The sequence below is a fragment of the Prosopis cineraria genome, unplaced genomic scaffold, assembly GCF_029017545.1.
Source record: "Prosopis cineraria cultivar Desert tree isolate PC_DT_omini unplaced genomic scaffold, ASM2901754v1 PC11, whole genome shotgun sequence".
NCBI lineage: Eukaryota > Viridiplantae > Streptophyta > Magnoliopsida > Fabales > Fabaceae > Prosopis > Prosopis cineraria.
The window spans coordinates 13,680,166-13,703,554 of record NW_026555342.1 but is presented as its reverse complement, the minus strand read 5'-3'; the positions used below and the strand labels follow the sequence as shown (position 1 = coordinate 13,703,554).

The 23,389-nt window shown below is 29.9% G+C and overlaps 2 protein-coding genes and 1 long non-coding RNA gene across 6 annotated transcripts; 1 reads left to right on the top strand and 2 right to left on the bottom strand.

Annotated features, from left to right (window-relative positions):
- Positions 1-208: 208 nt before the first annotated feature.
- On the top strand, positions 209-1,309 carry LOC129286816 (uncharacterized). Its single transcript, XR_008587521.1, has 3 exons — positions 209-306; positions 390-450; positions 1,173-1,309. It is a non-coding gene; the product is annotated as an uncharacterized LOC129286816 (long non-coding RNA).
- LOC129286815 (uncharacterized) lies at positions 921-3,716 on the bottom strand. The gene is made up of 4 exons (XM_054922875.1): positions 3,577-3,716; positions 2,932-3,119; positions 2,695-2,857; positions 921-1,403 (listed from the first exon to the last, which is right to left on the bottom strand). The coding sequence occupies exons 1-4, from the start codon at positions 3,652-3,654 to the stop codon at positions 1,200-1,202; spliced, it is 633 nt and encodes a 210-aa protein (XP_054778850.1). The 5' UTR covers positions 3,655-3,716; the 3' UTR covers positions 921-1,199.
- An 11,065-nt stretch (positions 3,717-14,781) lies between these two features.
- Positions 14,782-18,846, bottom strand: LOC129285165 (glucan endo-1,3-beta-glucosidase 14-like). Of its 4 annotated transcripts, none has more exons than XM_054920741.1 (4): positions 18,714-18,846; positions 17,454-18,520; positions 16,600-16,696; positions 14,782-15,179 (listed from the first exon to the last, which is right to left on the bottom strand). In XM_054920741.1, exons 1-3 carry the CDS (start codon positions 18,778-18,780, stop codon positions 16,613-16,615), a joined length of 1,218 nt encoding a protein of 405 aa, XP_054776716.1. In that variant the 5' UTR covers positions 18,781-18,846; the 3' UTR covers positions 14,782-15,179; positions 16,600-16,612. The 4 variants fall into 4 exon arrangements, with proteins under 4 accessions (XP_054776716.1, XP_054776717.1, XP_054776715.1 ...); XM_054920742.1 differs by having other exon boundaries at positions 14,782-15,175; XM_054920740.1 differs by having other exon boundaries at positions 14,782-15,165.
- Between the last annotated feature and the right edge of the window lie 4,543 nt (positions 18,847-23,389).

The window sequence follows — 23,389 nt, the reverse complement described above, 5'->3', positions numbered from 1 at the left end:
TCTTCCTTTTTTTTAAATGATTCTGCCTCCATTAAAAATTAAGAAGCAATTTATTCGACACATATACACGCGTTCGGGTCCAGAACGACCACTTGGGAAAGAGGCCCAAAGGCCTAGCAAGCCCTTAGAAAACCAAGGCCGACAAACTCAGTCCAAAAATCATGAAAACAAAATAAAACAGCAGACACGAACATTTGGTAAACTTCAACGAGGATCAAACTCATCTTCCAACCCTTCGCTCTCCAGCCAAATCTCCGTTTCAATCCACATCGGTGGCTCCCTCCAGATCTGACTCTTCAACTACAGGTCAAATCTATGGTTTTAGTTAGCTAGATTTATATAATATATTATTAGTGATTATACTGAATAAGATTGTTTTTTGGCTCAAGATTTGTATGTTGGGACAAAGACAAAGTCTAACGAAGGTGGCTCCAATTCTCCAGCCAAATAGTAAGTTGGTTCAATTTAGTAAGAGTCATGAAATCTGTAATTATAATCCAATATAATACCCGTTAGATTCATGATATGAAAATTTGGGTCAACCTTTCATGTTAAACCAATAAATCATCAAACTAGTATCTTAACTTGTTTAAAATACTTTGTTTATAATGATTTAGTCACAATTTGACTACAATTTTGATTGTTAATCCTTAAACCATGTCTTGACTAATTTAGTGGCTAGTCTAATTTTCAATATCTTAATTAGACCAAATTGCTAAGCCAGTTTGGTTATCTGAATTTATATTTTATTTTTGAGCTTAATCGAATCACTTGGAATAAACCTGATTAAAATTCAAACCCGTTAAAGTGAGTCTGGCCCACGTTATATTACTGGCTCTATAATTAAAGGTATTAAAAAAACATGAATGGGTTTTATACAGAAGAAAACATGGAAATTCTTAAAACCCAAGAAAATCACATAAAGGATGGAATACTTTGACTTTATGAGTTAAGGGTGTATAGTTGGTAACTCTGAAAGGTATTGGTAATGACTTTGAAAAGTACAAACAAATTCAGTCCTGTGAAAAAAATGGTTTTTAATGTCAATTTATGGAATGGTCAGGCCATAATAATATCTATTTGTTATTAAAGAAAGATATGTTTCAAAGAAACAGTGACCCCAAGCATTGACCAAAATTTTGTTTCTTGACTTGCCATCCGACCACCAGCAGACTGAGATGGCTTGCTTCTCACTCAAGCTAACATCTCGCTTGAGCATGCGTCATCAGAATGTTTTGAAGCTGCTTCTGGAGCTGTGCTTTAATTTGGTAATTCGAAGTCAGCCTTCTATCCAAATTTTCCTTTGCAGCTACAAGTTCTGACTTTCTCATTTCAGCAGCAGATATCTCTGAATCACATGAATTTCTATTGTTTCTCTTGAGTTCCAGGAAAGATGACCTCAGCTGGAAAAGTAAAAGAGAGAGTGACATGAGAATTGAGAAGCTTGCTGGAGTAAGAATTAGCAGCGAATCCCCAAGAATCGCCACATTCACTCTCAAAATTTTCACATTGTTGCTCATCTCATGAAAGTTTTATTGAAAAGGGAAGACTCCGTCTGGTTTTTTGTTTTTTGTTTTTTTAAAATTATTACAAAGTAATATAACTTAAACAACTTTAAGCTTTGTTTACCAGCCAACTGCATAGGACCACATTTCAAGCATGGGATATGCTCCGCGGGAAAGGTGATTCCCAGCATGATTCAGTCTAGGCCATTTATAATGCGTTTAAAACTACGACAGAGTTAGCAGTTTCAAACTATTAATGACGTGAAACAAAAAATTACGGTCTATGCCAGGGGGGAGAAACAAAACAGACTTTTTAGCTGGCTGAAGGTCAGAAAGCCCAAATTTCAACTAAATTAAAATCACAAAAAAGCATGCCACCGCTTGACAGTGCATTATGCATAATATCCTGGTAATAAAAGATTAATTAGACAACTCAACACAATCTTTGGAAAGGGTTAAGAAAATTAAAAACAAAGCAGAGCAAGATAAAAAATAAAAAAGGCAATGAATTAAGGATCCACCATAGTTTCATTGTATATTGTCAGGTTAGAAAAATAATTGTTCAGTTTACTGAACAAGAGTCCTTATAACTTTGGGTATAATAAATGTAAGATAACTTCAATTCTGCACATAGACATAAAATCACCCAGACACTATTGAAAGCTTTCACACATGCAATACTCTCATGCACGCGTGGGGGGACGTACACACATATGAAACAGACATTACAGAGGTCTAAAAATTTGCAGCCATCTTTAGCTTGAGAGAGGAAGACAGGCAGATTTTGCGGAGAGACACTCTGGAGTAGAGAGCCAGCTAGACTTAAGCAAGTTATGGAAGCTAAATGTTAGTGAATTTTATTGATCTAACGGGTCTACAATTTGTAGCATAACAACATCCATATTCCCTTCTACTTTCAGTTATATAATATTATGCAAAATAAATATCCAGTTTTATTTAAATTATTGGTCAAGGACTCAACATCTAAGTTGAAGCCATGTGTTGTGCTACGAAGCATTTCCCGGTGAAAAGCATATATTGTTTTGTGGGAATTAGAATTGAAGTCAAATTTCATTATCCTGCATAATGGGCTATTTATAAACTGATGGCTTACCTGAGCAGTGAGCACAGTTCCCTAACTGTCATGAATAGTAATAAGAATTTTTTCTAAGTGGTGATTTCCATTTACCTCATTTACCCTCTGTCTCTTATTCTGAAGTTCTGTTCGGCATTCCACCACAAATCTCTCCGTATGGTCCTTGAATTCCTTCATTTCTATCCTCTTCGTTTCATAAAAGCTATCCTTGTTCTTCTCCAACTCCTCAAGCTCCTCTATTTCACTATGCAAAGACCTGAAATATATCTAACTCTAATCAAATAATCATACTCAGACAATACAAACACACATCAATGCACTTGAATTCACCTCTTTTCAAGAGCTCCAGCTTCCAATCTCGATTCAAGGTTCTCAATTTCGGACTCGAGAGCCAGAATCTTGGAGTTCCTCAGTGCTACTTTACTATCGAGCTGGAAGCACCTCAGTTCCATGGACCTGATATTTGCTAGCCTCGAAGCAAGAACCTGCGACTTCTTGGCATGCAACTCCTTCTCGGCCTGCAGAAAAATATATTTATTCAAAATTTCCATAGAGAAAAGCCTAGACTTATGGTTGTTTGTCTTCCATGCTTATATTCAGGTAAAACTTTTCAGAAATTTTCCGTCGGATTTACTAATAAAAACAAAAACCGGTGAAACTTTTCTTCAAAATATCTGAGTTTTTTCCTCTTCGAAAATGAAAAGGAAACAAGATTAATATACATAGAAAGAAAATGGACCCAAAACTTGCGCCGGAAAACTTAAATCTACGCCTAACTCTCGTCTGACAGGAAAAAAAGTGAGATAATTAATCTTTAGTATCGTTCTCTCGGTGGATTTTCTTGGCAACCAAGCAGCAAAAGATTTCACATGGTTCATCAGGGGAGATACAGCAGAAAAATTATTAAGAATCGAGACATGCATGTTTCTTGTCTGAGTTAAAAAAAAAAAATTAGGGATAGGGGTTGAAAAGAACTTGAAGCAGATCTAGAAGTTGGTTTCTAGTGTTCTCCATGTGTTGAAGTCGTTCGTGGAATGCGGAGGGAAGCTCCATTGTTGAGAGGAGAGAACCTTCGAAGTGCGATCACAGCTTTGGGCAATGGATTATGAAGTTTGAAAATGAAGCATGAACGATGTGATAACCAATTTTCTGTAAATTTTATACTATATATATGCTGGCAAAAAATGATGTTATGAATATTGAATAATGGGATAATAGGTATTCTTAGAAACTATTACTTGAATAGTTATTCTAATCTTAAAATAAATATTTTAATTCTAAATTATTACCAAATAACAATTACCCCTGACATTACTTTATATATAACAATTATTATTTTTGACTTTGTGCAGTTCAATCAAAAGTTAACATTGCACGTTGCCTGTCAACTAAACTACATAATGGTCAACATTTTTATGAGTAAGAGGTAAGGATAATTTGTTTAGAATTTACAAATTTAAAAGAATTTTTATTTATTTTAAGAGTTTATAATTTATAATACTATTTGAATAATAATTTAAAATTTAAAATGCTTATTAATTTAATTTAAAAAAATATATTATGTATAACTATTGAGTATTATAATTTTAAGAATATTACTCTTTATTTTAATATTATTTTTAAGGGAGTGTAATTTGGAATGAGAAAATTTTTACCTTAAATGAATAAAATAAGTTGATGAATAAAAAGATTGGATGAAAAAGTTTTCAAATTCTATTTTTTTTTCCTTTTTATTTTGTATTGAGTCTGCCAATGGCCCAAACTGACCTAATTGGACATTGCATTATCTCAGGCTAGGCCGAGCCATGGATTGCATTTGATGTTTTAAAAGTAAATCAATCATAAAACGAATAATCATTAATTATAATTTATTGATTTCATTTAATTAAATTATTAATATAATTCAGTCATTCTATCCAGATGAAATAATCGTGTTCATTTATATCTATAAAAACTTAATCAGAAGTTAATGTTGTGTTGTTGTGTGGACAAACGTCTTTCTAAGAAAAAAAGTACATAAAACAATTAATTCCCTTGGGTTTTACAAGAGTCAGTACTCATCAGTAACCTAAATATTTGGGTTTAAAAGTCCAAGAATAGAAAATCATATCATCTCATCACTAATAAATTTAAGAAAAAATGGCATCCAAAAACTTATGAAAAAAATTATTCATAGATAATAATTAATATAGAATTGGTTATTGTTTCGTTCAAATAAAAAAGAATTAGTTATTATTAAAATGTAAACATAGATTTATTTTTTTTAAATAGTTATTGTAATTTATTATTACTCTTTATATGTGAATAACTTTTTTCATATATTTTTTATTGCGATTGTCCCAAAAACTTATGGCCCAGTGATATTAGGCTCATCTTTGTACATGGCAGGTTGATCTTGCAGTTTTTTTCTAGTTTGTTTCTTTGCTGAAGGAAATCTTACCTAATGTTTTCAGAATTGAATCGAATATTAAATTAAAAAAGTCAGCAGTTTACAATTCACATGATTTAATCGAATTGGATCAATGATCAAACCGATGATGTAATAATTAAATTAAAAAAATTATATATATATATATAATAATCTAAATATAAGAAATACATATGAAATTGTTACTTAACTTAAAAAAATCACATATTATAAGTTTATTATGACTTAACAAGTTACATGATATAACATAATATCAAATGTGTAAAAAATTAGTCATTTTTAAAAAATTTGATAAAAAATAAAAAAAGCTTTTTTTAACAGTCCGGTTTTTGAAAACTGAATCCGGTTCCTGATTTGATTTCGGTTTCTGATCCGGTTCGAAATGGCCCAACTTAACTCAACTCCTAAAATAATTTTTTTCATAAGAACCAAATCAAAATTCAAACTGGTCAATGATTGGACTGGTCTGACCATTCAGTCCGATTCGATTTTAAAAACACTGATCTTATCCCAGCACTTGGAGGTAATGTTGAAACTTCGCTGAGCCACACAGGCCTATTGAAACTTGAGAAAACCAAGTTATACAAAATGAATTTTCTGTTTAGAGAGACATGCGCGCGCACATAAATTGTGTGCGTGTTGGCTGTGTTACTCATCTTGTATTTTAAGAAAATAATGGAATAAGGTATGATAAATATAAATAAAGAAAATAAAATTTACATATAACAACATTTTTTGGCACACATTAATTATTTATATGGCTGTAAAAAAATTAATTTACAAGTCATGATACTTGTTGCAAATTTTACGGTGTATGTAGGATCTAAAATTACATCTTGAATGAATAATCAAGACAAGAATGAGCCTGTTTGTCAACCTACTATGGGATTAATTTTCTGCTCTTCATAACAAAATAAAAAATAAAAAAATTTATTTGATAATGTATTTTCAAAAAGTATATTGGAGAACAAAAAGGTAAAATATTGTTCTGAGAAATAGAAAAATAAAAACATCTTTTTGGCATTTTGGGATTATTGTTCTACAAAACAAAGGAGAATAAGAAAAATACATGTTTTTATTATTTTTTTATTTTTAAAACATATTTTATAAAACACTAATTCTCAAAATAATAAAACAAAAACAATTTCAAACAGGCCCAACATTTATGTCCTAAATCCTAATGCCAAGTAAGAAATTAAAACCTTTATCTTGCTTGACTCTCATATTCTCATACCCCAACTTCCCAGATAAATATTGCTAAATGTGAATCTTAAGTGTCATTTATATATTCCTTTGCTTCATATTCTTATCAATCTAGTTTTTTTTTTCCCAAATCAACATTTGAGTAGCAATATTTTATATTCCCTTTGTTAAAAAATATAATACATTTTTTAAAATATGGATATTCAAATATTACAAGATATTTTTAGTATTTAAAAGTGTAATAATTGTGTTTTCTCCATAAGTTTGTATAATAAATAAAACACTTATATTTATTTTAAAATAAAACACCCTATTAAATAAGGACAAATATAAAAATATGATGTTAATTTAAAGAAAATTAACTACTCTATTAAATGTGAGATTTAGTTAAAATGCATTGCAAGTTTTCATTTTCATTTTAGCTTCATCTCAAAGTTTGGAAAAACATAATTTTATGTCCTTATACTTTACTGATATTTTATTATTGGTTACTGTACTTTTTTTATGTAGTTTAAATTTCTATACTTTTGCTTTTTATTATTTTAGGGTCAAAGTTATGTTTTCCCTCAAAGTTTCTGTCCTCTTTCTCGTCAACCAGACCCTATACCTCATAATTCTTGCTATAAGGACGCACAACCTTATTCGGATTTGGTTGAGGAAAGAATTTTAATGAAATGAAGATAGGTTGGGTAAAAAACATATTTGGTACGTGTGGTAATAGAAATAAGACATTTTATTGTGTAATGTCTAATGAAACAGCAAAATAGAAAGGATAAGAAATAGTTTAAAGCAGAAAGATTGAACTGCCCCTCTCGATTAAATCATAAAATAGCTTAGCATTAGCAGAGGTATTATTGATCTTCTACAGTGACTCTGTAGTACACACTAATTTTCCTTCCTTCTAGCCAGCTGTAGAAACCAATTGTGTACAGAAAACTATGATAAAAAGATTGTTTGGTTTCTGTTTTCATTTTTTATTTTTAAAAACTGTTTTATAATATAGTTTTTAAAATTATTTTTAAAATAAAATAAAATAAAATTTTTTTAGTTATATCAATTAAAAAACAGTTTTAGAATTAAAAAATGGACTAATAATGATAGTTATAGGTAGTTGATGGTAGTGAATAACAATATAAATTGATTAAGATAATTATAATTTTAAATAATCAAATTTAATGTATTTTAAAAACAAGAAAAATAAAACAAAAACAACTTAAAGTTGTTTTTTTTTTACTTTTTTAAAAAAATGACAACAATTTTGAAAACAATTAAATAAAAAACATTCATCTAAATAAATTTTTAAATTTTTTATTTAAAAAATATCAATTTTTAAAAATAGAAAACCAACAGAGCATGATAAGTAATAACTTTACCATGTATCAAACGGGACTGTTTTTCTTCCATTTATATTAAAATCCTTAGGCTTATTTGGATACCTCGTAACAATTAATCATGGAGTCTAAAACCAAGGTCATGGTCAAAAAAGGAAAAAACACTCAAATATCCACAATTTTTTTCAACTCTGTCTGGCTTCCAAAATTCTGTTTGGATAAAATGACAGTAAGTTCTATTTGAGAATTAATTGTAACTAGAATGTCTATTTTATAATTTTGGCCTCCATTTTATTTATTAATAGAGTAAAATATACTGATTTTTTTTAATTTTTAAAATTTATATAAAATTTTCTTGAATTCAAAATCTACTTAACACATACCTCCCCTCTATTTTAAAGATTTCTTTTTCATCAATCCAACTATTAACTAACTGTTAAATTATGTATTTTGGACTAGATAACCCCATTTTAACATAAAATTCAAGTTTTCAAACAATAATTATAACATATAAGGTGACAAAAATAGTCTTAAATATAAATAAACTCATTTATATAATAATTTTAAATTTTAAATATATAAGTTGACAAAAATAATATTTCAAGCATGTACTATTACAAAATTAATAAATTAGAAAATTGCTTGGCAAAAAAATTATTAGGAATTTAATGTGACGAGAGATAAATTAATTAATATATTTTTATTTATTTTATTAATTTAAATATAATTTATATTTATTAATTTTAATAATTTCTAAAATGTTTATGAAAATAAAAACATAATATTATTTAAAATTAGAGGAGAGATAATACATTAGATTAAAAGGGTAGATTAATAATTTTAAATTTTTTAACATATTTTAATTAATATAATAAAGCATTATTTATAATTTTAAGCAGAATATCCCTAGCAGCATTAAGAAATGGACTAAAGTTAAAGTATAAGATCACGTTTTGTTACTAGAAATGAATGGAATGAAATGAATTGAAAATATCAAGACAAAAATGAATTAAATTATCCTTCTCTCATATTAAATATGATAAAACTCATTAATATATATTACAAATGTGAGAATTATCACCCTTTCAAAAATTTCATAAATTATTATTCTCAACCCCATAAACTAAATTACCTCTCCTTATTATGAATGTGCTCACTTATCTCTTTTGATCCTTTTATTGTTACTTTTATTTTTTAATCAATTCCATTTCATTTTATCCTAATAAACAAACGTGACTCAAGTTTAAAAAACAAAAATGAGATCTCTATAATTTTAACAAACTTGAAGGGAGATTATTATATTTTACTGTTATTAATATTTATATTATAAAAACGAATATCCTTTATTGTAATTTGATTGTTCAAAATTGATTCTATAAAATAATCTGAACATCCTTAATTTTTTCAAAATTAATTTAGAAAATATTATTTAAACATTATCATGTTTTGTTAATCAAATTTTTTTAATTGAAATCCAAACATACCTCCAATCCCTACTTTTTTTAATTTTTTTTGGCCAGAATCCCTACTATTTCAATCCACCATTCATCAATTTCTGTAATTCTTGCGCAGGACTCATACTAATTTCATCTATATCGTTACAAATTTATCGGATATCCGCCAAAATACTTTTCATCCCAAGTGCCAACCTAACATGCATCAACATGTCCATTGTTTTTTTTTTTTTTTCCTTTTCATTCTTAACTATTCTATTTAACCAAACAAGCTGTTAAGAGGCATAAACTTCAGATTATCCCTTTCTGCCCAACTTGCATGCATCAAAATCTTCTATTTTATTTCTAATTTTAAAAAAATCAAATTCAAAGTGTCGTTAACGAAGATGAACTTCCTGTTCCACATTTTCATATTTAATTTCCTTTTTCAGAAACTGACTTCATAAACATGTGGGACCCATTCTTATAGTCCATGGATCTCTCAAGGCTCAAATTAACGATCAATATTCACGAAAAGTGTCGATCCTTGAGCTACGAGACTGATCCTGGAAAACGAGATCACCTTGAAGATAAGAAAGGAAAAAAAGGGATCCAACATCATATGCACCTAGCTGTGTATATTATATTATTTGTATAGGTGTTGAATCAAATCTGAAAGGTACTTGACAAGTGCAGTTATAAATGATGAACAGCATAGTTTTTCACTGTTGTTCCCTAGAATTTGAGCAAGGCCATGTTAAAGTCAGCTTTATGAAGGTATGATTTCAATGAGGAGACACAGAGCATAAATAATAGAAAACATATCACCACCAACAAGTAGAAAATGGACAAAGACTCTCTCGTGCCTTATGTGATGTATAGTGCCTTCGATATTATTATTTTGCTCTGAATTGATGGCTTACTAACACACCAGATGGGCTGTGTTCTCACGTACTAGCATGCTTCTCAACATTGAATGTGAAGTCTCATGTCCTTAATTTACTGAAATTGTTAATTATATTAACATTAAATAGTTGTTAATTATTGCTTTTTAGTTGTCGATCATCAGCTGAGTGACTCCACTAACAACTATTCAACATAACATATTGACAACTTTAATAAATAACATGAGATATTAGAGTTAATTTTTTTTGATTTCATTAGACTTTTTCATATTTAGATTGCTGTTGTGAGATAGGAGAGTGATTTCTTTCTTTCTTTTTTTCCTCCATTTTTGTTGGTATATTAGAAGGATTTGAATCATGAAACTTCATGCACATTAATTTTAGTCACTTCACATTAATTACCATCTGAACTAGCATTAGGGTGGTCTAATTTAAGACTAATTATTATATATTGGACATGGAATGCTTTTTAGTGAACCAACTGATGGCTGTTATATCAGTATTAATTAATGTCGTGAATGAGTTAACTAATATTAGGTGTGTTTAATTTCTTTCAAAGTATAAAAATTAATGAAGAGTATGTATACGACACAGCCTTAAGCAGCATTAGAGGTGGGGATTAGAATCAGTTTGACATGACCCAAAAGGACAATTGGACAAGGACAAAAGCATTCAGAGCCAATTTAGGCAAATCACTTTCAAGGTTGCGACTTGCGACAGTCTTAATCGAATCCTACTATTTCTGGGTTTTGATAATGTCTTGTGATTTTGACTTTAATGCATAAATAATTCATGTATAGTTGTACACACACGCATATATTGATATAGTAATGTTTTTGTAATATATATATATATATATAATGAGGAATTTATTCCGCCAACCTCTAACCAATTATATGTATATTTAAAGAAGAAAAATAATTGTCGAGGGTTAGAAGCTGTTATGATCTTTGTTGGCCGAAAAAATAAAGCTGCCTTGATCTAACCGATTGAACTAAATTAAAAGTTGACTTCATATTTTTATTATAGGGATTGGAGTAAATAAAATGGATTGATTGATATAATTTATATATTTACAACTCTAACTATATTTATATAAAGTTGTAAACATTAAGGGTGTAGTGAGAATATAACATTTTATTATTTTTTATTTTATTAATTACTTTATAAGACACTAAGTGCATGTATGCATATTTGACAAGCTGTATGCAATGCTTCTGAGGATTTACAACTATTTCAAAAGGAAATAACGACAAAATTCTTAGGAACTAAGACTTTGTTCCCCTTCTTCTTCTCTCTCTCTCTCTCTCTCTCTCTCTCTCTCTCTAGACATAATCTTCTTCTTCTTTTTCTTCTTTTTTGCCGAATTCCCTCTAGACATAATCAGTCACTTCTCCATACTTTTTTTATTTTAAAATTAACTTTGCAGATCTTACAAAATAAAACCACTTTACAAATTTTATAGTCATTAAAGACTTCAGGCTACTCTGTAACGGATCTGAATGACCAAAAATGTCTATAAACTATAGAATCTTGGGACCAGTTTGGTTGTGGTTTTATTTTTTATTTTTAAAATCAGTTTTGCTATATAATTTTTAAAATTATTTTCTTTTAAAAAAATTTGTTTGATTGTATTAATTTAGAAATAGTTTCAAAATTAAAATTTTGATAATATTGATGGTCACTAATGGTTAATAGTGGTGGTTTATGTGATAATGATTGTCCAAAATTATTGTGGTTCTCAATTATTAATTATAATGTATTTTGAAAACAAGAAAATAAAACAAAGAACAACTTATAAATATTTTTATTTTAAGAAACAAAAATAGAACCCTTTAAAAAATTAAATTCAAAATGGTTACCTAAACAATTTTTTTGTTTTTAAAAATAAATTTAAAAAAAAAACACCAAACAAGCTCTTATTTTCTCACTTCTTGTTTTGTAGAAGAGAGTAGAACATATTGCAAGTTGTTTAGTTGATTAAAAAGGATTTGAATATTTATTAAATACTGTCAAAGATTTTAATTAATTTTATAAGTGAAAAAATACATTTAGGGAACTACTTTCATTTGAATTTGACAATTTTTGAATATGATATAATCATTAAATAAGGTCAAAAAAATAGCCGTCAAGTAAGATCTTTTCTGTAATAGTGAATCCAATAAGTCTCATACCAGATAATTGTATTAAAAAAGAAAAGAAAAGAATGCAACATGATGAATGAAGGCCTATTCATATGGATAAATGTATCTTCCACTTCTCTCTTTTAGATGACAAATACATACTAGAGAGGATCACAATGAATTATAGGTTGTAATGGATTTCTACTTAAATATTTGAAGTTTCTTGAAATTAAAAATATACTTTAAACCGTTAGATTTATTGGAATATAATGGCTCAAATCAGCAGGGCAACACTACATGCACACATGAAAACTTTAGATAGACACGCACACAATATTGTCTGATAATGGTTGATAAATGTTTTTATGCCAACCTCAGATTATTGAGGGTTTAAATCTTAGATTCATCCCTCTTATTAACATGTTAGTGGCCAGAGTTTTGATGTCGACCTCATCGCCAACCACGGACCTCCGACCGTCGCCAGTGTCGACAGCTATATATAATTGAGATAGGATTTTTTTTAAAGATAATTGTGTAAATGCATTTTAATTTTTAATTTCATTGAAATCTCATTTTCATAAAAAATGATTAAAATATTTTAAGGAATGAAAATTTCTTAATGTAGTTAAGACTGTGAATACAACTTGGACTTTATAGGCTTGACCTTTAAAAGCTCAAACCTATAAACTTGCATATCTTAAGTTGATTATGTTTTTCAATCTTCTTGTTGAGAGCCTGCATAATTTTTTTATTTAAAATTTTAATCGTGTTCAAACAGAGTTTAAAAAATTGTGTCCTTTTATCAAATAATTTCAACTATGGTATTTTACAATATATTAACAATTTCAACCAAATAACTTTCAATAATTTCAATGATATGGTTTTTGTTGTTTACTCACATATTTTGTTATTAAAAACAATTATATTAAAAATATTATTGAATATTAAATATGAACATTTAAAAAAAATTAAAACTTATAAGAGTCGTGTTTAAAAGTCTTGTTATGTGGAAATTGTTTTAAGTCCGATGGTCTAAATGAGTAGGTCCAAAAATCCAGTGTTTGTCGACAGGTGTCAATGCAAGGGACCTAATTCATGCCACGTGTCACGCAGCCAGACTTTGTTATGCCAAACGGAGGAAATAAAGAAGAGTGAAGTAACAAATTTGATTACAAACAGTATCTAATAGTTTAAATTATTAGATGGTATAGAATAAATTATGAATTTTTAAAAACAGAGTATACAGTAACCCGCTATTAATTTAAGCTAACGGATATTATGCAAGGCCCATAATGACACATGGCACAATTTGGGCGCAACACGTCAGCATGGTAAATGTGTAAATTTAGCCACGAACTATTTTTCTAGGAGTGCCAGGTAGCCTTTACTGTAAAAAAATGGCTCATCCAACACCCTCCTCTCAATTATGACTGAACACCATTTATTTTTATACTTATGAGGCTCATAAAGCATTAATCTCTCCAATTTTCTTATCTTCATTCTCAATATAAGCTCTAGAATAAGAGGTTCAATGAGTTTTTATCTGAAGATATTCACAAAGATGATGCTAATGAAATATAAGCTTGATTTTACTATACATGAAAAAAGCTTGATTCTAGCTTAATTTAGTCATGAATTTTTTCTTTTACTTTGTTAGCGTCGTCTTCGTGAATATCTTTAAATAAGAACCCTTTGAACCTCTTCTTATCGAGTTGAGATTGAGAAAAAGGCAAGAAGATGGAGAGATTAATGCTTTGTGGGCCTCATAAATATGAAAATAAATGGTGTTTGGTCAAAATTGAGGGGAAGATGTTGGATGATCAATTTTTTTATGGTAGAGGCTACCCAGCGCTATTAAAAAAATAATTTTTGACTAAATTTATACTTTTACCATGCTGACGTGTTGCATCCTGTGTCGTGCCACGTGTTATTATAGGCCTCACATAACATCTGTTAGCTTAAGTTAACGACGAGCTACTGAATATTCTGTTTTTAAAAATTTATGATTTATTTTACACTATTTAATAATTTAGATTATTAAATATTTTTTTAAAAATAATTTATAGTTAAATTTACATCTTTATTCCACAAAGAAAGGAGGATTTAAGGGCTTCATGTGCACCACGTTAGCTGGTGTCATACCTGTACCTTTTGATAAGGCTCAGCTTTGATTGTCCCCTTTCTGCCTGGAAAAATAAAATACACACTCCCTTGAAAGTGAAAGCTTTTGCTTTTCAAAATAAATCAAAATTAAATGAGTTGGATTTAAGGTTTTTATATCAATCAGAGTGAGGGTGAGAGGCTGAGAGATTTGAATCTTTATTCTTCTTTTTTAAAAAAAAATTATAAAAATAACCTTAATATATATTATTGCTTTATACTATTACTTGTTGAAAACTTGAAATAGAGCATCGTGAAAATTTACATAATTTTTATATAATCATTTTCTATCCAATTTTATCAAATCATTTTTGGATGTTATCAGCCGGGAATCCAGTTGTTAGGAGTAACTCTTTCAACGTGGTTTTTTTTTAAAAAAAAAAAATCTATTCATAAGATTTGAATTCTTGTTTAAAACGAATTTATATAAAGTTATATGGACAAGTGAGTCGCTTAACATGTGGAAAATACTCAAACAAAAAAAAATAAAATGGTAGGAGTAATATATATTTCTATTCCAATCATAAAACTATAATATATATTGACATATCTATTTTCTTTTACAGCAAAAAGGAATAAAGCATTTTCATTCTCCTTAACAGATGCCCCCTAATTTTAATTTGCATAAATAGAAGAAGAAGAAAATGAGAGAGCTAGAATTGTTCATACAATATATATACAAATTATGAGGAGTAGAAGTTATTATTTAAAAAAAAACAAAAAAAGAATGAGATGTTATTATGGAGAGGTAGGGGAAATAATTTTGAGCGTCAGAGACACATGGGGCTTGCCGGGGTGCCAAGAAGTGAAAGTGGAGTCACCTGGAGGCGGTACGTGTTTGGAGCCGGTACCTATTCTTCTTCTTCGTACTCACAATAATTGAGCCTCTCTCTTTTTTTTTTTTTTCTCTCTCTTCATCCTATGCCACTTCCTCATCCCTTCTCTTCCGTTTGGCTCCCAAAAGTTTGTTCCTCCTAGTCCCTGCAAAATACTACCTGCATTTCCTTCATTGTAATCGGAGTTTATAGAAATCGAGTTCTTGTGCTTTTTGCAATGATAAAGAGCAGCAATGGAGGTTGGAGAAGCGGGCAATATTTTAACTAGAAACCCCACATCTTAAGTCATAATATCTATACTCCCTCCATTTTTATTTGTAAAAAAAAAAAAACTGTATCATATAGTTTAAGAAAATTAATTAATTATATTAATTGTATCTAAAAATAAAAGAATTAGACTATAATATATTTTATTAATTGTGTTAATTAAACTATCATTAATTATTTTTTATGACTATCAATAATAAAATTATAAGGGGTAATTTAAAAAGTTTGCAATAAATGTTTATTGAAAAATGTGATTTTACTTATATAAAAAATAAACTAAAAATAATAGTTTTTCTTATAAATAAAAACGAAGGGAGTATGCTCGAGTTTATAAATATTTCTTATTTATTATATATTATTAATTATTAAATTTAATTCTATCTTATGTAAGACTTTTCATATTGGCGCAAGTTTATTTATATTGGGACAATCTAACAAATATAAATTTAATTACTTTAAATTTTTATTTTCAAATAATAAATGATTTTGAAAGTGACAATCAGAATACTATATATTTTTATTTTAGATTATAAATCTATTGAAATAAAAAGGTGTTAAATGGTAAATTAGCTCATAAACAATAGGTCTAGGATGATAAAGATCCTAAACTTGCTTTTAGTGCAATACTCTCTTTCAAGTTTTAATTTTTAAAAAACATTACAGTATTTATATCATTAATAAAAGTTAATTTTAACTTTTAATTGTCTAGAAAATGACAAAAAATGATATAAAATGATGAATAGAATTTTTTTGGTCTTTTTTCTTGTAATTTTTTGAATTATTATCTGTAATTTTTGATATTTTTTATAACTTTTTATATTTTTTATGATATTTTCTAATTAATTAATGACCAATGTTAATTTTTATTAATGGTATAGAAGACATCGGATCATTTTCAAAAACATGTTTAGGCCTTTGAAGTCTCGTATGCCTCTAAACTTTTTGTTTAGGGATAAATTTGTCATTTAATTCAAATAAAAATATATAAAAATATAAAGATAGAGTAATATTAATCTTAGACAAGTGTCTCAAACTCGACGCTCTACGCCAAGTGATGAGCACTCAAAATCATTCTAAGTTCCCAATCTTTTCGATTTTTGGTTCATATTTAATATAAAGTTTCAAATGAATGGTTAAATCATATACATTTCGATACTATTGAGATGCCTTGAGCATGCGATGCCAAAATATGTGAATATGATATTATGAATACACAGTTTTGTTTTTTTGGGAATATATATGAGAGGCATAGAAGAATGTCGTGTTATATACAATATTATTTATAGGTATGAAGAATGGGGAATATATATACCAAGTTACTTGTTTCAAGTTGTGTCCATCAATAAACTTGAAGTCAGCAAATACACCACCATCCCATAGGCCAAGCTTTTGTAATCCTTCCCTGCTCCCTGTCAAACACCACGTTTTTTCCAATTATTACTATACTTGCTGCAGATTACATTTATCGGAGTAATTTTTTAAAGAAAAATATATAAGAAATTTAAATATAAAAGATTGTTATAAAATCACAATATTACTATGAATTTCTATGTTCTTTATTAATGTTTTTAATTTTTATATTGATGTAATCAATTATTACTAAATAGTTTTTTATGGAGGTGTTCAATTAACAACTTTCCAGTAGTAATAAATAATTTTAATAAAAATACAGAATTGTAGAGTAATTTTATGATTTTTGAGTTTTATATTTAAATTATTTGCACGAGACATGAGAGTAATTTTTTTTAATATATCAGTTAATCTCAAGAAGCCCTCACTAATTCCAGTCCAAACAAATCAAAAAAATTTTAATAGCAATTTTCTAATAACTAGTGATTACTGAAGCCTGCACGTCCTGTTCTGTAAATTGAATTTTTAAAATATATTAATGTTTATGATGTTAATTTTTTCAGGCCAAAAAAAAAAAATCAATGGTGTATATTACCTGCCTAGTTTATCTTTGTCTTCAAAGTCAAATTTAAGACTAGTGTTAATTTTTAGACGAACCTGAACTTTTCATTTCTTGATTTCGGCCGACTTAAATTTTCCTTAAGCAGTACAATCTTAAATACTACCAACAGTTGGGGTTAATTAAAACTATAATTATTCTCATAAGCTATATTAAGTTTTCACAAAGCTGAAAGCGAAGGGGACGAATCTTTTTACCTTAGCAGCGGAGGAGGTAAGATCAACCGAAGCATCTGAGGACGATGAAGAAGAAGACGACGACGACGATTTAATATTAGAGAGCCCTACATCGTAAACCATGCTTTCGTCAGGCTGAAACAGCCCATAATTCCTCTCTGACGTCGGCCCATCCTTCAAATCCTCATTGAACAACGCAAACAGATACACCTCCAGGTTCATTCTTGGCCTCAGAGGCGTCCCTTCGTTCGCAATTTGCCTTCTCAACAAGTTCCCGTTATACGTCGCTGCATTCTCAGCGCTCGCCCCTGATTCATCGGAATCGCCCTTGGACGGCCATCCTGTCTCCGATACTTTCACTTCGATCCCGTCGTAACCCATTTTCTCAATCGCGAAGACAACCGCGTCTACCATGGCGTATAGCATGTTGTCGTAGTGTAGATTGGTGACTGGGTCCACCATTCCTTGGCTGGGATTGAATAGAACGTACTCGAGTGGGATTTGGGACGGTTCGTCCTTGTAAGCGAAGAATGGGTAGGCGTTGATCCAAAATGGGGATTTCGTGCTTGACAAGAAGTCCAAGAATTGAGTCATGATCTCGGAGATTTCGCTCTTGAAGCTGCCGTTTGATGGAGGATAGGATTGATCGAGAACCGCTAAGGAACTCGGGGTCGTAACCATGATGTTTGTGTTAATGCCGAGCTGAGAAATTGCATTGTGAATGTTGACAACTGCAGGTACGAGGTATTGAATAAGGGTTGGGTCATCATCGGTGAAGACTTCGTTTCCTACTTGGATTCCTGTGATTTTTGTGGCAGGAACGAACGGTTTGATGTGGGTGTTCACCCATTGAAGTGCTTGTTGAGGATCGTCTAGCTGGTTGAGTATTTCGTTTTCTACTGTGACAATGAGCTCAATGTCCGAATTGGCAAAAGCAGACAGAACCTGAGGATTGGTGTCGTAGATTCTTGCTTTTGTGAGCTTAAAGGATGTCAAGAGTTCGACCACTTTTCCTGGTGGTGGCAAGTTGTCAGCCACTTGGCCATAGTTAATCCCAAAGGAAGCCACTCCAAGTAAGAATCCTCTATCTGTGATCGAACCAGTAATACTGAAATCAGTTAGTGGTACTGCAACTAAATATGATCCCATCTATATATATATATATCATGTTAGTATCTGATTCCTTCTTTTTATCTAGAACAAAGTAAGAAAAAGTTAGAGAGCAAAAACTAGAATCAAGCAAATATGCAGAGCAAAGAGCAAAACAGAACGATAGGAAACCTGAAGAGAGGAAAAATAGAACAAGAAAAGCATAGCCAATAGCCATTCTTCTGACAAATGTTGCCATTGTGAGAGACTCTGAAATTGAAGAGTTCTTAAATGGAAGAGAGGGTGGGGGTATTGTAGGCGGATGTATTCCTTTCTTTTCTTGTATGAATATTTTGGAGTCAGAGAAGAAGAAGCAGGTGAAGGTAACAAGACGATTTGTTTGTAGTTCTTTTGAGGGCCTGGCTTGCACTGGTAGTGTTGCTGCCTCGGCCTGTCATGCTCTTACTTCCTCCAAGTGGTTTTTTGATGTTTTATAGTTTCCCAAAATAGCATTCTTTTTTCTCACCCAAGTTCCAAATTTTTTGTAGTTTCTTTTTACCTAAATACACTCTTTAAGTCACTTTCTTCGAGTGAAAGGAAGAGAAATCCCACTTTGGTAGGTTAAATATTTGAGGCAAGTTATTGTTGCAGGATCCCAAAATTTGAGGTAAGGTGCAATATTTAGTTGACCTAATAACGAGAGATTCTGTATAGATAGTGTAATTTTTGTTATATAATAATTGTGCGTTTGTGTGTTACATATACTTATACCTTATTTAATACGCTACTTATGGAGGCAACTAGGAGGCATGTACCTGTAATGCTTTTGGGTAAGAAGACAATGGGGTTGCTGGAATTGACCCTTTTTGACTTGGAGATGCCTTCCCATAGGAAAAATTTTGAGCAATAATGATATCGATGGACCCTTTTCTTTTTCTTTGTACTGGGGAATCATGTATTTTTGTAAAATAATGAGTATCTTAGTATCTTCAAGTACTTGCTATTTAATAGTGATTTAAGATCCGGTTGGTTTAATTTGTTCAATCTTTTTTTTTTTTTTTGGTAGCGAGATGAATGGGTGAGATTGAATTGTAGATTCGTCTTTTTCGTTGACCATCCCCCAAAGAGAATTCTTGTAACAAAAGATCTTGCGGGTTGCTGGCAACTTAATAGTACAAAGATATCCTCTGATTAAAAAAATTATAAAAAATATTTCTCGATTTATTTTTTTAAGTATATTCTCAACCAAACACAATTTCTCATGGCTGCACGGCAAGTAAAAAAAAATTGAGTCACATTGTTTATAAATTGCAAATAACATGTATTTGTCGATTCAGTATTTATATAGATATACAAATAAGCACTATCTTAATTTAATATTTAACAAATGAGTATTCTTGATTTTGAAGAACAATATTATTAAAGGAGATATGCTTTGACTAGTTATTGATCTGCTCGAACCCTTGTTTTTCGTTAATCTAGTTATGACCAAGATTTCATAAAATGTGAATGAACTGGACACTTGGACCAGTTTTGTGCTACTCACTTTCTAAATCTGAGGTAATAATCAAATCAGAGACGAAACCAGCCGCATTTAAAAGTTGACTATTGATTTGCCCAACGATTATAATCTTTGGATCAGTTGGACGAGAAACTCTTGCTTGGATCAGAATTTGTCCGATTTGACAATTTTGAAGGGCCTCAAGTTAAAAACAAAACAAAACAAACAAAAGGGAAGGGCCCCAAATGGTATTTGCTTTTGGTTAATTAACATTTATAACTAAGCATATCCAAACGTTTCAGGCAGTGATTAAAAAATTGAATTGAATTGGACAGTCGGATTATCGAGCGATCAAGCTAATGGCTCAGTCAAGCTAAAATATTGTTTGGAGAGTTGGACTGTTTTGAACCGACGGTCGGATCAGAAACCATAATCAAGTTGGGAATCAGATCCGGTTTTTAAAAACCGGACTATTCAAAAAATGCCCTTTTTATTTTTTTGTCAAATTTTTTTAGATCATTTAATGTTATATTGTATTATGTGACTTACTAAATCATGATAAACTTAAAATATTTTGTTTTATTTTTAAGTTAAGTGACAATTTCATATTTATTTCTTATATTTAAATTTTTATATACATATTTTTTTTTAATTTAATTATTACGTCACCGGTTCGACTATTGGTCCAACCCGGTTCGACCATGCAAATCGCTAACTTTTTTAGTTCAATATTCAGTCCGATTATGAAAACATTGGCTTCAGGATACTAGGTGTGAAAGAAAAAAAAACATTTATAACCCTCCTTGAATTTAAATTTAACATGGGGGCAGATAAATTTTGAATTATGATGTGTTCAATTAAATCAAATATTTTGTTTTAGCTTAGATAGGTTTTTAAAGAAAAAAACAGTAATTATTGGGTTTAGCAGAAGGATTTTATCTCTTATACTGCAACGAACATGCAAATTTGGTCTAGTAAACGAGCTGGCTTTAGCTAGTAAGTCCTTTTTTTATTTATTTACATCTTTTTCAATTTCTTAAAATTTTAATTTTTATATTATAATATTACACATTTATTTTTTTAAAGTATATGTTATAATGTTCTAAAATTAAAAATAAAGAATATAAATTCTATTTTTAAAGTAAAAAAAATTCAAAGTCTACATTTAATTTAAAAATCAAACATGTCTGATTTTTTTAAGGGTAAAACTAAATATAGCCTAAACAGGTAGCCTGAATTCAAGCTCAATTTTTGAAGGCTTATGCAGATGAGGAAAACACATCTTAATTTTTGAAGCCCAAACCATAAAAATAACAAGTTTAAACAGATAGGCCGATAAGTTCAATTCATATTCTTGACTCTAATTCAAATCTTTATTAAAAGTACTCATATTCAATAGTTGATCATGTCTTGTATAAAATTGCCTCCAATAAAAGAATATGTGTAAACAATGAGAGAGAGAGAGAGAGAGACTGTTTGGGGGGGTCAATTATTAAGTAAAGAATAAGAGTGTGAAAGCAAGAGGGGCACACATTGCAAGTAGCGAAAAGGAACTATGAATTGGTACGCGTACGACTGAAGTGTAGAAGATGTGAGTTGTGCTTTCAAGACTACAGAGTTCTGAAGCTGAGACATTAAGAGGGCAGAGACACAGCGAGAAAACATCGCCGCTAGTCTCACAAATAATAAATGGATAACTCTAACATGCAGGGCCTCTCGTTTCATTGGCTTCAGGGTTTGTTTGTTTTTTTGGTTTCAAGGCTCTAAATTTACCAACCATATTAATCATGTCCACAAAAAGGTGTGTTTGAGATCCAAAGAATTGATCCTTAATGTTGATGGTTTATAAATAGTGCTGCTATATTATTTTAATGAATTTTCTGTTGTTTTTATGTATAATGATGATGCGGCTGTATAATTAACTTGTTTTAATTCCATCCATGCCCAAAAAAAATGTGAATCTCATCATTTCACTCTTCCTTCTTCTCTTCTTGATGAAATACAAGAAAAGGAAAAGGCATGGTGATAGATATGTCTCATTTGATTTGAAAGGTAAAACTTATTAGTGTACTGTTTTTATGTCTGTTCAAGTTTTTGTATCGACATCCTCTCATTCATTGTATAAAATTTAAAAATATGAGTTGTATTATTGTTTTTAGTTTATAATTGGTATGATTTTTTAGAGTTTTTGTATTGTATTGTCTCTAATTTTATGATATTGACTCTTTCTTTTGACAAAAAGTAAAATTAGCTGCAAGAGTTCAATAAGGGAGGGGAAAAAAATCAATAAATCCAAATCTCTCCTGAATGGTTAGAAAAGTGAGATGTGAGATGGTTATAAAACTTTGATTCCTTTCAAATCGCTCACTTGGCTCAATCACACCTCCAAATTCCAATCCATCTTCTAAATCAAGCCCTTTTTTGGGTCAGTTTGATATTATAAAATATTTAAGGGGAAATGGAAAATGAGGGAAAATTTGATTTCTAAGGAATAGAGCTTTTGGGAATTAAATAAAATTCTATTATAAAATTTGGTTGGCGCGTGAATTAAAATGATGGAAATGAATACTCACTATATGAAAAGATAATAATATTTTTAAAAGAAAATTAATCATTTATCACTTATATAGTTTTGATTTAGTTACATCTCAGTTTTTGAAAATTTATCTATCCAACTCAATTTCTTAAATCCCACCAAAGACAAATCTTTCAATTTAGTGGGGAGTGACATGAAGATGAAAGATGGGGTAGGAAAATTTTGGGAAAATTTGAGTGTGTTATACAAGTCAAACAAAACAATATGATGTTAGGGATTTATGACATGAAATTGGGGTTTTAAGAAAATACTTATCCTTGAACCAATTCAAACCAATTGGTATGTGCATTTTACTTGAAACGCTACTTAATTATAGGACAAACCAATGATGAATCCAGAAATTCTTTTATGGGGGTCATAATTAAAATTTTATTTAAAAGTGGCGCTAAAAGTAATTTCAGCATTTTTCACAAATAATAACACACTCATTTGCAAAAGAAATTTTGAAACATGGGGCCACGGCCGTGCTAGCCCTTCTTAGATTCGTCATTAGGACGAACTTATTATAATTCTATTAGATCCAAACTAGAATTAACCCCTTGTGCATTGCATGGGAAATTTTGTGCATTTTCACGAATGGAGGCTAGTTAGTTGATTTTTTCCTTAAATATAATCACGGTAGTTATATGTAATTTTCACGCCAGCATGTTACTTTTATGTAATTTCAACATGATCAGAGTTTGTGTGCAATTTTCACGTGAATAAAATACTTCTATGTAACTTCCACGTGGTAGGATAATTTTATGCAATCACCATACAACTAGCTTTGTA

What these genes read in the sequence shown, in the direction of transcription:
- LOC129286815 (XM_054922875.1), bottom strand. Translation starts at nt 3,654, where the DNA reads ATGGAGCTTCCCTCCGCATTCCACGAACGACTTCAACACATGGAGAAC. An exon ending in AACTTCTAGATCTGCTTCAA is followed by an intron (nt 3,120 to 3,576) that starts GTTCTTTTCAAC and finishes ATTTTTCTGCAG; the next exon opens with GCCGAGAAGGAGTTGCATGC. An exon ending in AGAGACAGAGGGTAAATGAG is followed by an intron (nt 1,404 to 2,694) that starts GTAAATGGAAAT and finishes TTACTTTTCCAG; the next exon opens with CTGAGGTCATCTTTCCTGGA.
- LOC129285165 (XM_054920741.1), bottom strand. Translation starts at nt 18,780, where the DNA reads ATGGCAACATTTGTCAGAAGAATGGCTATTGGCTATGCTTTTCTTGTT. An exon ending in TCTATTTTTCCTCTCTTCAG is followed by an intron (nt 18,521 to 18,713) that starts GTTTCCTATCGT and finishes GTTCGATCACAG; the next exon opens with ATAGAGGATTCTTACTTGGA. An exon ending in TTACCTCCTCCGCTGCTAAG is followed by an intron (nt 16,697 to 17,453) that starts GTAAAAAGATTC and finishes GGTGTTTGACAG; the next exon opens with GGAGCAGGGAAGGATTACAA.